Raw genomic sequence first — 17,451 nt, 5'->3', positions numbered from 1 at the left:
ACTACGTGAAGAAATTATATTTTTTTTGGGTTTTAATTAGAATGGCGGTGCATTAAGCACTCATATTACCAGGTTATCACACGTTTGTTGTACTTGTTGATTACTTCTTTTTGTACATTTTCTTAAAATGTTATACTATGTGAAGAAATTATATTTTTTTTTTGGTTTTAATTAGGATGGCGGTGCATTAAGCACTCATATTACCAGGTTATCACACGTTTGTCCAGAGAAAACCTCACCAACCGACCTATACCTTCATATAGGAGTTGGAGCACCCGGACTTGATTTCATCAAAAGTATTAATGGTCTCCACTAGAAAAAAGTTCCAGAGTTTTAATGGTCTCCACCTGTATATATTTGAGTTTAAATGGTCTTCACCAGGTTATATCGTATTTTATGGTCTCCACCAGTTAAAAACGTTTGAGTTTTCTATGGTCTCCACCAATACAACACAACCTCACTTGAGGTGATACGAAAGCACGAGGTTAATGTAGACAACATATAACTTTGAACAGTTATATGAAGTAATACACTACTCCAGAACGAGACGCAAAACTGTCGAAAGCCGGGCAACAAAGACAAGCATGAACGCGTTAAAGAAATAATCGCGATGACGCGAGAGTTGTTCCCCAACAAATACCTGATTTACGACTGAATCATAATTTTTATGTTCATTGATTGCATTTTATTTATAAAAGTTTCATTTTACTGGAATGAAATTTAATCTTTGAAATTGGAAATAGTCAAACCTGTTTGGATATCCCCCAGAAACAGATACAAAAAGCACCATAACACGCGCATAAGTGACGTTTTTTCAATGAGATTGCTCTGAATAAAGGTTTGGTTTTTCCTAATTTCAAAGATTAAATTGTCATTGAAGATTTTATAAACTAGACACTATTTCATAAACGTTGATGTACAAAATTATATTTCTTTTTCAGACCTAATAATAATAATCAGGGAAACCGAAAACATGCTCTAAAAAAAGTGTTTTAAACGCTTTAAATATGCCGTAAAAAACTCAAAATATGCTCTTAAAATTTAAAATATATGCTCCAAAAATAAAATTTTTTATTATTTTTTAACATTGAAAAGCTCAAAAGACTGAAATTGTAATGAAATAATAAATGTTTAATGTCGTATTCTATATCCTACAACATTTTTTTATAAATGTTTCATCTCATAGTTTGAAGAACTAGTATAATAGAATTCCGTTTTACGTTCAGATAACCAATAAATAACATGAAACCATTTGGTCCCCAAAAAACATATTTCAAACGACAAAGTTTGACACATTTCTTCCAATTGTATTCATAGCTTTTAAATTGACATTTTAATCGGTGTTGTCATAAATAAAAAACGAATCATATAACGAACATAACGATTTTTTTTTGAAATTGTAAAATAGGCAAAAAATAAAAAAATAGAATTTTATTTTTTTTAAATAAAGTTTTGAAAAGAAAATTAAAAATCTATAAAAACGAAAAAAGCGAAAACATCAAAATATGCACTAAAAGAGTAAAATATGCTCTAAAAACTCGAAAATATGCCTTAAATATACTAAAAAGTCAAATCATGCAAAATTATGCTCTTATAGGTAAAATATGCAAAAATATGCTCTAACAAATCGATGCCAAAATTCTCGAATTGGTCTGAAACGTGTAAATATCTTATCCATGAGTGCCTACGACGCACCACAAAAAACATGCATTTGCATATTTTGGTTTCCCTGATAAGAATAAATTGTAATAATTTGTCCCTTTTCATTGCATATTTTTGCGTTACAGTAGCGACATTTTTGAACTGCAATATGAGCTTTTGAAGTTATACTATTATTACGCATTAAAATCTCAATTTCTAAATGTGTGTAATACATGGGTATTTATCTTTTATAGAATAGAAAACAGAAATTATCGTGCATTACAAAATTATTCTTCGGTTACAAATCCAATGAAGTAAAAATTGAAGATTTTTAGAAATTATGTGTATACTTTATTTTGCATATAATCTTGGATTAGGGATATGAAGTTGTACAAAATGATTAAAATATGTAAATGTTAAAAATGTATTTTAATATATATTATAATTGTGAGTGGGATTATTCGCATGTTACGGAAAGGTCCTGTGTAATTTCTGCCACAGTGATATTATCCTTAATATCCTTAGCATTAGCAAATTCCTGTTGAAAGATTAAAATAGAAATATATTAAAAAATAAATATAATAAATGAGACATTACTATAAATAGCAGAATTAGAAAAAGATATAAATAGATATTAACAGAACAGAGCAAAAAAGTGTAAAATTAACTAAAAAAAGTAGATACAAAAAAGGTACATAAAGACAATTTAATTTAAATGGATTCATCGGCGTTTTCATAACAATTAACAGAACATTTAAATGCACAGAGATTAGTATGAAGGACATAACAAATATGTATATATGTAAATCTTTTTATATATGAAGTGTGCACAATTCAAATACATATTTATTGATAGTTATAATACTACTGCGGTTTTAATTTAAAACACTCTTTGTGTGCAATCTTCAAAACCAAAATAGAACACACAGAAGCCATCCGGAATGTGTTGGGTAAGTGGGTGTTGCGTGTGAGCAAGACTGCAATAATGGCCAAACCGATTTGTCTGATTTTATTGTTTGACAGTATGAATTTTAATTATTTTTTGGAGAGAAGTACCGCAAGTGAGGTTTTAAGTAAAAAGTTAGTTTAATATATTGTTTTCATGCAGATGAAGAAAAGAACAACTTTGTCGCCATAGACATTCGTTTGCTATCTATGATTTGTTATTAATTTTAGTGTAAGGAGGAATACCAACGAAGAATTTTTTAATCGATTTTTAATTCGATTGAAACGAATAGAAGGTAGTTTAGTTTAACAACGTGTGGGTTTATTCACCTTAGTTGGATTTAAAAGCTCTTCGTCTGAGTTATCGCTCTTATTTATGGAAACCATCACATCTTCGTTTTGTTGTATTGAATTTGATGCGGAGAAATCTGAGGAACATTCTGTAGTAATATTGTTGCTTTGTTCGATGTGTTCTAATGGTGTTTCTTCTGAACTTATCGTTATTTCGCACTCAATTTTATTGTCAAAATCATGCTGGTCTTTATTAGTTTTTACTTCATTGTCAAATTCTTCCACGGTATTATCTTTTACAATTTCGTTGTTGCACTCAAGCTCTTCTTGTCTTTCTTCGTTACTCTGTAAAGACTGTTCATCGGTAGTATGCTCTACATTGTATTTCAATTGTTCACCGACAATTTCTGCAGCTTTTTCTGTTATTTCGTTTATCACAGCAGCTGCAACTAAAGCCTCCTCTTCATTCTGTAATTCTTCAGAACTACCAGTGGAAGAAGGCACAGCTTCATCTTCATGCAATGGCATTTCTTTGCAAACGCTTGCTTCTTGTTCTTCATTAGTTTCATCACATTCAATTTCAACTTTTTCATTATCATTGTCAACATGAGTCTGTGGGGTTTCGTTGTCAGGATAAATTTCCCCTTCATGTTTTTCATTATGTATCGCGTTTGTTTCTATATTATTAGGATCTTCAGTATTTTTAAGCTCACTTGGAGGAGGAATAGGTTGCGAAATTTCTTCTTTGTTCTCCTCATCTTGGTTATTTGATGATTCGGAATTTTTCGTTTCAATTGAATCTTCGACAGACTCAGCATTACTTGTAAATGCAAATACCGACACTTGTGAAGGAGGAGGAGATATTGGAAGTGGAGGTGGAGAAGGTTCATCACCCACTTTATCCTCAACTGACTTCTCAGTATCACCCGTCTCAGATATCAAATTAGCGACAGTTTCATTTTGAGAATTATTCTCAACTTTATCTTCTGTCATACTGGAATTAGCTTCACTAAGTGAAGATTGTGCGGCAATATGTTTTTGTATTTTTATTTCGGTGGATTTTTGAATACAGGATTCATCATTATCGATTTGAATTTTTTCATCGGGCATTTCGCTTGATGCATTCAAATCTTGGACTTGGATTTGGACATTAGAAGGATTTATGGAGGTAGAGGAAATATAATCTAGGGTAGCGGCAGAAACTTTGTTATCAGTGTTGGAGATTACCTCAATTTGTGCCTTGGATTTTTCAACAACTTCTAGCTCGGATTCACCATGATCGCCATTTTGATGAATTTTCTCAACCACTTCACCATTAGTTGATGCTGATGACTCATTTGTCACAGCACTAGCTATGGTACTTGTCTTTTCTGAAGGTGATTCAACGGATGCATTTGCAACATCTATTTTTTGTGGTTCTTGCTCTGTCGCATTCATTTTTTCATCTATTCCATTTTTTGACGTGTCATCATCGGTGGCATTCTCCGATACTTTAATCTCATTGTTAATGGTCGTTGCAGTTGCCATATTCTCAGTCTTTTCTGATAATTCGGATGATATATCGGCAGTTTCGTTTTGTACTGGTTCACATGATTCAGTGGTGGTAGTATTATTGGTCGTATTGGCAGTATCATTAGATTTTTCTTCTGAACTTTTCTCTTCATTATGTTCTACTCCATTCAATTCTTTTGGAGTAGCATTGCCATTTTCTTGATTCTCAGCAGTCTTTTCTTCGTTCTCATTTGCAGATTTTTCCTTTTGGGAAGCTTCAGGCTCCTAAAGAAAAATAAAAAACATGTATACATAGATTTTCACTAAAGAAGTATATATTTTATTACGGTTGTAGATTTTTCTTCAGCATCTGCTCCATTTGTAGCTGCGCTGCCATCCTCAGCGGCATCTTCGTTTTTAGCTGGCTTTTGTTTATCCTTTTTACCAAAAGAAATGCTACGAAAAGACCATTTCTTTTTAACTTTTTCCTTTTTCGATTTTTTAATACTTTCATCGGCAAGTGGAGAGATCTCTTCAGCAGCTGCTGAACCGCCTTCTTCTTTTGAATTTTCGCAAGCATTTTGCTGTTCTGCTGAATCACCGCCAGCTTGAGCATCAACATCTTTCTCAGTTGTCATGTCTTTATCATTTTCAACCTCATCACTATCCTTTTTCTAAAAAAAAAACATGCAAAAATTAATTAAGACTATTCCTTAAATATGAATACATTTAACGAGCTTGTATTAAACATGCTTTGTTAGTAACAATAAATTTTTAAAACATAATCTTCAACCAGTTTCCGTAACCTGTATAGGTTGAAATTGGACCCTCATATATACATCTGTTTTAAATGCAATGTATGTATATTGTATTTGAAAAATCGAAATTGAATTCAAAATTTTGGAGCTACGTTAATTTAATAATATGGCTAAAAACTTTTAATTATGAATCAGTTCTCGTAGTCCCAATAACCTATTGGCAATAAGATAAAAATGTTCAAAGAGCTAAGATAGAAATTTTGAACTTTTTTAGGGCTCGTTTTAAGATAATGATAATCTATACTATTTGTTTAAATTTTTGCTTATTATCTTGGTTTAAGTGTCAAAACAAAATTAGCAAAAGCGGTTTTTACTGATAGAGATAATCTTCATTCTTTGGTTAAACCGGGTTTAATATATGTTTCGTGTATTTTAGTTATCAGTAAAGTTACTTATTATCTTAGTTTAACTGAGTGTAATTGGCCAATTGAACTCAAGTTATAAGTACGAAAACATAACTAACAAAAACAATAAAACAATGATTTCGGAAGAACAAAAACTTACTATTTTAAGTAAATTGCAATTTTCTGATTTGTTTTGTTTTATTTATTATTGTTTTAAATGTTTATTTAACATTTTTCCAAAATTTTCCATTTTACAAAAGTATTGTTTGCAAAAAACATCTGTTCATTGTTTACGTTTTTGAATGAAAAGTTGAAAATACTAACAAAGTTAATTGAGCTTAAATTTAAAACTGAAAACACAATCACCGGTTAAAGTCCGCCTAAATTTGTTTCGAGTAAGAAACCCGGCCTAAGTATTTAAAAAATCCAAACAGGCAAGTGAATTACACACTACCTAGTACTTTTTTTTATAAAAATGTCTATTACTTATTTATTATTTGATATTAATTTTCTCTAAAATAAGAATGTAATATTATTTACCCAAAATTACAACTTTAATTTGTAGAATTGGGTAAATAATATCATATTTCCCGAACGGGACATGTGAATATAGGATTTGGATTAGTATATTTGCATGTTTTTATCATTAATATTACCTCTGGATCACTTTTTTCTGATATAGTAGCATCACCATTTACAACATCTTTCTTATCCAAATCTTCAATTTTTTCCATCTTTTCGGTGATTTCATCCTCGGCACCTTTTTTTGTTTCGGTTGTGATGTCAACTGATCTTTTGCTTTGAGCCTTACCCATTTTATTTTCTAAAAATATGAAAAATAAAAAAATAGAAAATAAATAAAAATGAAATATACATATATAATTTGCAAAAACTGGGATAAAAGTCGTTAATCGAACCGGTTGATTTAAATCTGAAGTACTGAGTAGTACTATATCACAATTAGGTGGACCCAAGTAAGCTGTTCTATTGAGTGGCTACCCTTTGTATGCTTTGTGAAATTATATATTTTGAATCATTTAAAGGTTCTGGGTTCATCAGACTGCTTACTACCAGGAGTAACTCTTTTCTTGGGTCCTATTAGGTCAAAAACAAAAATGTTTGTTTGGAAAAATAGCGATAGAGACTGTAAAGGTGATATAGAGGAGTAAGAATAAAGATATAATCGAGTCTATAGATTAATCGAAACAATAGTGCATGATTAATCACACACCCACTTCGACAATTTTAGTAATGTTCTGACACCTGTTCTGACGAACAGGTTGAACAGGTAGAATACAAAAGTATTCGATTCGCCTTGTGTCGAATAGTTTCAAGGGCCGGGCAAATACACAGATCTGCTCCTCCTCTTCGTTTTGACAGCTCCTACAGAAGTCATTGTATGGAATACCAATGCATCTTGCATCGTTTCCAAACCTGGAATGACCAGTGAAAACTGATAACAGAGGTAAAATCTGAGTATGTTCTATAAGGATCCATATTAGCAACATAGCAATCGATCAAGTATACTCCTGAGACCACCGATCTTGAGCAGATTTAAAACAAAAGTCGTGTATTTGTTTATTAAAGGCCGCTAGGGGGACGCCACAGAACTGATCTACATCCAGTACGGCCAAACTTGTAAGAGTTAAAACATTTTTTGGGTTGCAAAGTATCAAAGCAATCCCTTATAGACAATACTGGCCTGATACCAGAATACTATTTTTTTTTTTTTGAGAATTGAGTGAAAAAATTTCCCGCACTGAAATCAATTTACAAACTGCTTATTTTCGTTATTTTAAAAATTTTGATATAAATATATACTATTATTTAAAAAAATCGATTAAAAACCAAAAAGTTTTGCAAAAAAAGATTTATTTTTCTTATTTTTTTACGATCGTGAAAAATATAATATTCTTTAACATCTGACCACGCCCTACAAGACCTTGCTATAGTATTTTTTATATATACGGTGACCAGAAGTTTTGTATTACACAGAAGAGTACATACTGTATTTTAGGGCCCTGTTCTGTAAAAAATTTTTCTTTGCCAAAAAACGTGAAAATGTCCTGTATTTTTTCAGCATTTTGTTATTTCTTCAGTTTTACATAAAATCGCATTTATTTAATATTTATAAGAAATACATAAATATTAAATAAACATTTCTGACACATTTATGTCACAAAATCGAATTAATGATATTTTTTTAATTTCTCTTACTTTATGTATAATTTAAAAATTGCTCTATACTCACTAATCTCTCACTTATTTTTCTTATATATTACACTTATTTTTTATATATTAAATTTTAAATCAATAAAATTTAATACAAAAAATCACAATGTTTCACTATTCACACAACTGATTACTATAAACCTAATATATTGATGTTCAAACACTTCTAAAATTTGTGTGCAAAAATAATTCTGCATTTAATTATCTTGTTAACGTATTAAAAAATGCTGCTTTTATACATTTTTATTCTATCTAATTATAATCATTTATATTTACTATTTGTATATTAATTCGAACTAGATGACAAATATAATATTGAGCCTAAATAGTGACTAGCTAGTTCATGTATCCAAAATTAAACTCAAATTTACTGGCAGGGATATAGGCGAAACTAAAGCCGCTGTCAAACAAAAATGTTTATGCTCTTCTCTCAGACAAGTTCTGAGAGAATTAAACGCACTCACAAAACTATTTGAAATTTGATTTCATTTTTGTACTTTATTGAGTAAATTTGTATTCTTCTAACAATCAATAAAACTATGTTTAAATCTTTATTAACATTTGAAATTTTGTCGGTTAAAAATAACCTGATTTAGAAAACAAGTATGAATTGATAGTGGGACATTGCCGACTATGATACCCTACACAAGTCAGTATGTTGAAAAAGTGTATAATTAAAAAAATAATGCATTTAATTTGTTCTTTAACCGTATTGTGGAATATTTTAATGTCAAAAAAAAAGAGTTTTTCAACAAGAGGGCTCATAGGGGAGTAAGGGTAAATATGGGCCTATCCTTATAAATTTTGGTAGAGGAAATTACGTCTACCTCAAAGTTATGTATGTAGATTTTAATCGTTTTATTAGAAATTATAAGTGAATTTTGACCTTCAAGACATTTTCTGAAGGGAAATTAGTAATAAAGTTTTGCAGATTTTTGTTGACATTATATAACATTTAAAGTAATTATGAGCCTAAAGGCCCGATTCGGAGGTAAGGACGGTTGTATGGGGGCTAAGCGAAAGAACCAAAAAAAGAGTATGTGCCAAATTTCATCAAATTATCTTAAAAATTGCGACCTGTGACGTGCGCACATGGACTCACAGACAGACTGACGGACGGACATAGCTAAATCGACTCAGAAAATGATTCTGAGTCGATTGGTATACATTAAGGTGGGTCTGGAACCAATACTTTTGGGTGTTACAAACATCAGAACAAACGCATAAAACCTTCCCCACTATAGTGGTGTAGGGTATAATGATGGTAAGTGTATTTTATTTCCACCTTTTCTGTATTTTGCTGAAAAAATATGGTCACCGTAGTTACATAAGGAGTGAGATCGAAAAATTCTTAACACACGTTTTTCATTACATTTTTCAACCTAAGTATTATTTGATTTTTTTTGATCAAGTTACCTTTGAAAAACATGTCAGTTATTATGTGTAATGTCAATTATATTATTTTTTTTTTGTTAATCTGATTAAAATGAGTGACCAGAAAAAAGTACGTACTATAATTATTAAATATTTTCAACTAAACCTAACTTGGTCTTACAAAAAGTTGGCCAAGCATACAAAGGTCTGCCGTCAAACTATTTCTAATGTTATTAAACAGTACCGGGAGAACTTGTCAGTTGATATAAAACCTGGTTCAGGTAGAAGGAATGGTCCACATGATGTTTCTAAAGCCAAAAAATAGAACGCATTTTCAAAAGAGCTCCCAACACATCCGGTAGGAATGCAGCTCGGTTAGCTCAGTGCTCGGACTATTTGGTACGAAAAGTTAAAGCTAATGCAGGTTTAAAAACACACAAGACTCAAAAAGTTCCTGACAGGAACGCTGCTAAAAATTTAGAGGCCAAAAACAGAGCACGGAAATTGAAGTCAAGTTTTATAAAAAAATATTCTTGCTGCATAATGGATGACGAAACGTATGTTCTGGCAGATTTTTCGCAACTTCCAGGTCAAAAGTTTTATGTTGCTGATGCTCGAGGGAAAATTTCCCAGAAAGTTCTTGGTATGGCAAGCAATATGCAGTTGCGGCAAAAGAAGCCAATCATTTGTTACAACGGGCTCTACAAATACCGAAATTTACATCAAGGAATGTTTACAAAAAAGGCTGCTTCCATTCATAAGACTTCATAATGTGTCCACTTATTTTTGGCCTGACTTGACATCCTGTCACTATGGTAAACAAGCCCTTGAGTGGTACAAGAACAATAATGTGGTATTTGTACCAAGAGAGGCAAATCCTCCAAACTGCCCGGAGCTAAGGCCAGTGGAGAGATATTGGGCTCTTGTTAAAAGAGAATTGAAGAGTACAAAAAAGGTGTCCAAAAGTGTGGTAGATTTTAAACGGAGATGGACTACATGTTCGAGCAAAGTGACAGAAAGCACTATAAAAACGTTAATGGAAGGGTTTCCGAAAAGGGTTCAAAATTTCATCACTAGTGATTAAAACTATAAAAATATTTTTTTTTGTAAATTGTAATAACAATTTGAATAAAATAAAAAAAATAAAGCTGTAAGTTTAGTGGTTTCTTTTTTATAAACATATATGTATGTTAAGAATTTTTCGATCTCACTCCTTATGTATGTACCTAGGAAAAAAACTATATATGTACTAACACCCGAAATGATAAAGGTATTTTCAGACTACAATACTGAGTATTAATATTTGTCAAAAATGTTTGTATCATAATATGTACAATTTTCTAGTCTAAACATAATTTTATATTTGATTTTCAAAAATATTTCCGATTTTTTGCCATAGGGTCTTATTTTTTTAAGCAATCCAAAAACATTTTATTTTTAAATGTATTCGATATGTATTTTATTATAAAATTTTTATAAATACAATAAAAAAAAACAAAAAACCAGTTCGTTTATAAAATAAAATTTGTTTATGAATAAGGCTGCAAATAATTATTTTAGTTTATTCTTTCGTGCCATAAAAAAAGAAAAGGAATTTACAAGACAGTTTATATATAAATGACATTTTACATTAATACTTTGATGTGTTTATTAGAAATCGCATACGTTTGCGATATAACTAAAACGACTGCAATTAAAAATGTCATCCAATTTTTCTTAAAACTTTAAATATTTTTTTTATTAAAACAATTAACGTATTAAAATATAGCATTGGCAAAAATACGTATGTACTTTGTTTTTACCTATTTTAAATTTTCAATGATAAATAAAACAAGCAAAGCGCCCATGCTGATGGTGACTTAGAACATAATTAAAATACCACTACATTTATTTTTATATCTGTTCCCATTTTAAATTCTAAATTTACGTACAAATGTACATTAGTGTGGCCCCGTTTGTATGGAAAAAAAGTACTGAGTTTCCTACACCAAATTAAAGGATGGTTCCATGTAAGACTTTTGTATATTTAACGCAAAGGACTGATATAACAAATTGATACATATTATGTCAAAAATCTTTTAAGAGACACTATTAAAAATTTTTTTATTTTTTGTACGGATTTATTTAATGTAATGAACAGAAAATTATATATCATAAAAATCATTAATTTCACCGGAAGGTTTTTGTTTAACCATCTACATAACATTTTAATTTTTTTCAAAGCGACGTAAGATCTAAAAATGTTTAATAATTCTGAAATTACACATTGTTTGATATGACATTCAAAGCGTTTTATATGTAAGAAATAAAAAAATACCTTTTTATTCTTTGATCCAGCTTGTCTTATACTGATATCAGACAACGAAATTGGTGAAATAGTATCTTAGCATGATATAAATTTTAATTTTCGACGTAAAGCATCAGCAACTTACATTTTAGGGCCACCATAATCTACATGCATACAAATGTATAATACATACATATAAATGCATATTTTAAAGTACACGTATGTACGTTGTTTTTTTTAAGGATGCGTTAAGTTCTTTAGAACTCATTATTGGTTCTATTGGTTTATACTATTTTATTTGATATTTTTGTATTTATACTTGCTTTCCATATATGTAAATATGTTTTAAACAATACATATAAACTTTTTAAATTATATTTGTTCATTGATAGCCAATCTTAAGAATATACAGCAATAAAAACTATTTGTACATAGTTAAAAAAGTTCTTTAATAATTCACAAGCAATAACGGCGTTGCTTCCGGTTTATAAATGACTAATATGTACTTACACGTTTAATCAAATAACAAAAAAACAGTTAACAATAGTCAATCACATAAAAAATATCACTTAATTTTGTGGAGAAACTTTGGTTGTTTCTTATAAAAAATAATTAAATAAAAAAATTATAAAAAAACACAAACTAACCAACTGAAATACAACCGTTATGTATGAAAGCGCAAAAGTAACTGTGGCAATCAAAGTCTAATACCAATAAGGGTAAAGATTTTGAATAGGCATCTGATTGTTTAGTTTGAGAGAGCAGGCATACAGATAAACACATATTGTTAATTGGTGTGAAAATGCGGGTTTTTCGTTATTGACCATACTTATGATATACAAAAGATATTTTTTGAATACAGTTCCTTTGTAAATACGATAGAAAAAGAATTTTACTATGATAAGCACATTACATCAGAAGTCAGAAACTGTAGACCCTTATATTTATAGGCACATCCCTTGTTAATGATATTTGTCAAAGCTATATATATTATATACTCACATAATATGTATATTGTTATAAAAAAAATCTTAAATAAACACTTCTTTTTTTGATTTTTATTGATATGTTGTTGAAGAATCTCTAGATCCAAATTTTGTGTTATTAATGGGAGGTTTTTACTCAATCTGACCAATTATTCTGAGGGAGTTTTTATTCAGATTATGCCTGGATATGTCTTTCGATTTGAATAAAAAAAGAACTTTGTTAATACTACAAAAAATAGTTTTATTTGCGTATTAGGGAGTCCAGTGGAACACTTTTTAGTAGGAATACCTCTTACTCGAAGCTTATTGATCTCAGTATAATATGTTCATAAAAATATTTTGCAATCTTTTCTAAAATGAGTCCGTCGAAAAATTTGGCAATTTTGAGCTTACCACTAGAAAAATAATTATACCTATCATTTATTTTTAAAAAGAATACCATAACAGTATTGAATGTAATTTTTCATGAGTTCACTTATGACAATTTCATTAGAATTTAGGGAGCTTTTTTGTTGCTATAAAAGGGATTTATTTAAATTAAAAATATGTTATTATTGTAACAATACGACTGTGTCCGATAATCCTTTCAATTAATGCGGAAAAAACAGTTATTTTTCTTAGTTAAATTTAATCAAAAATGTTTATTATAAAATTATAATAGTATTTCAAGGAATATGCAAAGTATTTCTAAACCATATTTGCAAAAAAATCGACGGGAGCAATGTGAATTTGATACATACATATATAGATATGTATGTGTTAATGACTGCATAAATGTGTGGACAATCAATCGCAATCATTTACAAATGCATATAGAAACAATGTACATGCATGTGTTGTTTTTGTTGGCGCAAGGGCGGCGGCCTTAACTACGCAGTACTTGAAAAATAAACATTATTCGCATGAATATTGTGTGTTTACTATTGACATTCTATTTATTGTTGTACATACATACTTATAGATGTATATGTATGTACATCATATTACTTTGGTATTTGTAGATACAACAGGAAAAATTTACAAACATATGTACGGAGATACATATGTATGAACATATACTACATGTACGTAATGTCTACATCTTCTATGTAAAAAACACCCGCTATTTATTCCAATATTTACTGATTGCAGTTAAGACATCCATGCAGAACCAAAGGAAGAAACTAATTAAATTAAATAAATTCTATGTAAGTTAAGCAAAAGTAAAATGAAATTTAACTCAAGCCGCATACAACAAAAGATTAAGTGTTACATTAAATTAAGAAGATCATGCATTGTACTTCGTATGTATTATGCATGTATATTTACATATACCTACATACATATGCATGTACATATGTATGTATTCATTACAAGTTGTATGAATAAAAGCAAAATGAAATGAAAATGATAACAATGAAATATACTCTCATACATGATATGCAGACAAAACATCCATTAAATTCAATCAAAATGTTTTCTTCTTTAACAAAGACTCAATATATATATATATATATATATACTGCTACTACATATAGTACATACTTTTTATATTTTATTAATAATTTTAGAATTAAATTGAATTAATTCCTTCATAGATATTAAATCCAGGCAATATTGTACATACAATTTACATACATATATGTATATGTTGATATATAGTAGATACATACATATGTACGTCTGTTTGTATGTATCTTTTTTCCAAAACCAAATGAAAATTGCAACAAAAAAAAAAAAGTTTATCATTTGTGAAAAACTGTAATGGAATAAGTTTTTAATTTAAAAAAAAAACAAGAGATAACTTTATGACAAACGAAAAAAAGATATGTCCGACTTTAATGTAACAATTTTAAGTTAATTACAAAAGTTAACTCCAATTGTTAAATAAGGATAAAATACTAAAGGGTATAGGACCCACACATACAAATCCTTTTTTTAAGAATGACCAAAAAAGAATAGACACCGATATATTTATACGAATGAATAACAAAACGAACAAATAACCGAAACAACGAAGCCAAAGATTGTACAAACGAATAGCAAGCACAAAAAAGGAAAGAACTCCATTAAAAACGAAGCGCAGAAACAAAGAAACAGAAGGCGATGAATATAAAATTTCATCGCCTTCTGTTTCTTTGCAGACGTAAAAATACGGTTTAAGTACAACAAAGGTTGCTACACTAACTGAATGTCTGCAGTTACTCTGTCGCGGCAAAGGCGTCGTCGTAACTGCGACAGGCACACCCAAACTCAACCAATCAACAGGGATAAGGGGATATATTAGGTGCAGACAAACACATAAACAGATGTATATTTAATACGCACCCTTACTATATGACTGACTACTTGACGCCTGACCCATTCTTTTATTTTTTCCTTTTCAAAATGAATATTCCAAACTTGTGAAATAAAACCCACGCTTCAAAACTCCTTTTTAAATATTACCAAAAAGCTAATACAACAACTAAAATCCAGTTTTGTAATACATTTTTCAGTTTTTGTCGTCAAATAAATATATACATGCATAAAAAGACGCTCATTTTCTTACTTTTTTACTTATCAAGCTAGAAAAACGACTTGAATGGTGTACACACTTTATTGGAAGGATTTTATTGTAATTTTTTCCATGCAAGATCAATGTTTTTAGCAATATTTTAATTATTTTTCACTTTATTATTTACCTGCAGTCGGTTTAAAACAAATAAGTTTTTTGTATTTATAAAAAAAACTTTAAATTATATTTTTGCACAAGTCGTTCTAGTTCCAAATATACTTATTTTATACTTCACTTAACTTCCTCATTCGTTACCGAATTTCAAATAAAAATGTCTTCTTACTTAAACGAGCGTAACTGAAGAATTAAAGTGCTTTGCTTGAGGCGGCGGCAGAAATGCACGCCCAGGGTTGCAACTTGTTAGCATTAATTTAAGAGTTACCATTTCACTCAAATATAAGAATTTTTGAACATATTAAAATTTTAATAACAATAACATCATATGCTTTTTTATATATTACTCTTTTGTTTCTTAACAAAAAATATTAATATTCATCAATACATTACCACAAAATATTTTTAGCGTAATTAACATCCAAATACATGTACTAACATTACATATTTTATCAACTTTGCACTGTTTGGTGTTGCCAACATAGAGATTTCGACACGTACACAGAGAAAAATTGTATATACAAATATTTTTTAAGCTGGAATGGATAATTTAGTTCTTCAAAATAATTTTTCTGTTTTTAATTTCAAAATAATCGTAAAGTCGATAAAATTTTAAAAGAGTGGAAAAGTCAAAGTATACTACACAAACATTGCTCGTACAATCACCGATTTTTTCACGTTTTTGTGGATTTGCAAATATACTGTTGTAAATTTCTGGTTCACGCTTGGATAAAGAAAGTTAAAGAAATATCAACCATCTCTTTCTCTCACACACAAAATCAAAAGTTTCTCAACAAAAAGTCGATAACTCGACTATCGTCTATAAAAAAAAAAAACTAGAAAAGTTAAAAAAAAACAAAGGTGGAAAGTCGAAACTTTAGTTTTTTTCAACAGTTTAAATTAAGTTAAATAATTTCTTTATTTAATTATAAAAATATTTAAAGACGTTCCAAAACTATTCATATTTTTGCTTGAAGTTTTTTAATACATCTGTGTAAAAGTAACTTATTTTCATTCGAATGGAAATTTTCTACCTAAAGGTGGTATTAAACGACATGTATTTTACATATGTACTGTCACTTTTTTTATCCATATGTAATGGCTAATGTATGTCAAAAATGTTATTTTACATACGATTCATAATTTTTGCTATCAAACATATGTGTTTTACATATACAATGTTTCATATGTCTCAGACGATATGTATAACTTTTACAGATGGAAATTTTGACAGTACATATGTAAAATACATGTCGTATAATGGTACCTTAAACAATTTTTATACATACACATTTCAATTTTGACTTAATTGTGAAATTACATTCAAATGTTAATTTACTTTCGGAAAAAGTCGAAAAGTGGAAATAAGTCGAAAAAAGTATAAAGGTCGATTTTATATAAAACAAGACGAAAATCGGCTTTAAAAAATCGAAAAATGTCGTTAAGTCGACTTTTCGTTTCAACTATAGTACCAAAGTATAACAAGTAGTCCGACTCTTTGACAGCAGTACCTAACTCTAAGCATGTGTTAGTGAAAAAGTATATAACTCTAAATATGTGTTAGTAACAAAAATGTATATGTATTGGTGCATTCCAAACACACAGAGTTTTATAAAAAAGTTACAATTTTAAATTTGTTCAAATTTTCAATACCAAAAATTGAAACTCTGAAAATTAAAATTCAACAACAACAAAAATGAAATGTCAATAATTAGAAAAAATATTTTTTTCCAGTTTAGAAAATTTAAACAAAATTTTGTATGAAAAGTGAGATAAAATTATTATAAAAAATTACAGATTTTTTGTGCACAACCGTAATTTCGTGTACAATCCTTAAAAGTGGCCAAAAAGGTAAGTTAAACATTTGAGGGTTTTGATAAGTTTAAATTTCTCACAAGAGAGTCGAATTCACACGACACTCGTAGATGTGAAAGAGTAATTTCCTGTATATGAGAGTCGGTCTACTTTTTATACATTGTATAGTACATTAAATACGCACATAAAGAAAACAACCCGACTAAAAATAAAATAAACCGTAAAGCTATTTCATCAAAATAAAAATTTTTTTTTTGGTGTTGTGAGTTATTTTTGTTTACAAATATGTGTTCCTGCACGTTGAAAAGATGCAAAAACTCGTTTTCATTATTTACATTTTCAATATGTGTTTATGCACGTGAAAAAGCTGCAAAAAATTTATTTTCACGATTTACTTTAAAAAAATTATTTTTGATCAATTGAAATATGTATATAAATGTGAAAAGGAACAAATCTGATAAAATATAAATATATTTAGGATTATATCGTTACAGAATGCTTTTTAATAAAAAAACATAAAAAAATGCTACTATGGTAATATATAAAAAATGATATATAAATTCTATAGATTCCTACA

General features: G+C 29.2%; 1 protein-coding gene across 3 annotated transcripts; it reads right to left on the bottom strand.

Moving 5' to 3' along the window:
* Positions 1-1,969: 1,969 nt before the first annotated feature.
* Positions 1,970-15,265, bottom strand: LOC111688547 (A-kinase anchor protein 200). Of its 3 annotated transcripts, none has more exons than XM_023451052.2 (5): positions 15,073-15,265; positions 6,187-6,353; positions 4,716-5,042; positions 2,917-4,653; positions 1,970-2,179 (listed from the first exon to the last, which is right to left on the bottom strand). In XM_023451052.2, exons 2-5 carry the CDS (start codon positions 6,343-6,345, stop codon positions 2,099-2,101), a joined length of 2,304 nt encoding a protein of 767 aa, XP_023306820.2. In that variant the 5' UTR covers positions 6,346-6,353; positions 15,073-15,265; the 3' UTR covers positions 1,970-2,098. The 3 variants fall into 3 exon arrangements, with proteins under 3 accessions (XP_023306820.2, XP_023306821.2, XP_023306822.2); XM_023451053.2 differs by lacking the exon at positions 15,073-15,265 and adding an exon at positions 14,940-14,990; XM_023451054.2 differs by lacking the exon at positions 15,073-15,265 and adding an exon at positions 14,316-14,453.
* Between the last annotated feature and the right edge of the window lie 2,186 nt (positions 15,266-17,451).

This window comes from Lucilia cuprina, chromosome 2 (genome assembly GCF_022045245.1).
Source record: "Lucilia cuprina isolate Lc7/37 chromosome 2, ASM2204524v1, whole genome shotgun sequence".
NCBI classification, from domain to species: Eukaryota; Metazoa; Arthropoda; class Insecta; order Diptera; family Calliphoridae; genus Lucilia; species Lucilia cuprina.
This window is presented reverse-complemented; position numbering and strand designations above follow the sequence as displayed.

What these genes read in the sequence shown, in the direction of transcription:
- LOC111688547 (XM_023451052.2), bottom strand. Translation starts at nt 6,345, where the DNA reads ATGGGTAAGGCTCAAAGCAAAAGATCAGTTGACATCACAACCGAAACA. An exon ending in CAGAAAAAAGTGATCCAGAG is followed by an intron (nt 5,043 to 6,186) that starts GTAATATTAATG and finishes TTTTTTTTTTAG; the next exon opens with AAAAAGGATAGTGATGAGGT. An exon ending in CTGAAGAAAAATCTACAACC is followed by an intron (nt 4,654 to 4,715) that starts GTAATAAAATAT and finishes ATTTTTCTTTAG; the next exon opens with GAGCCTGAAGCTTCCCAAAA.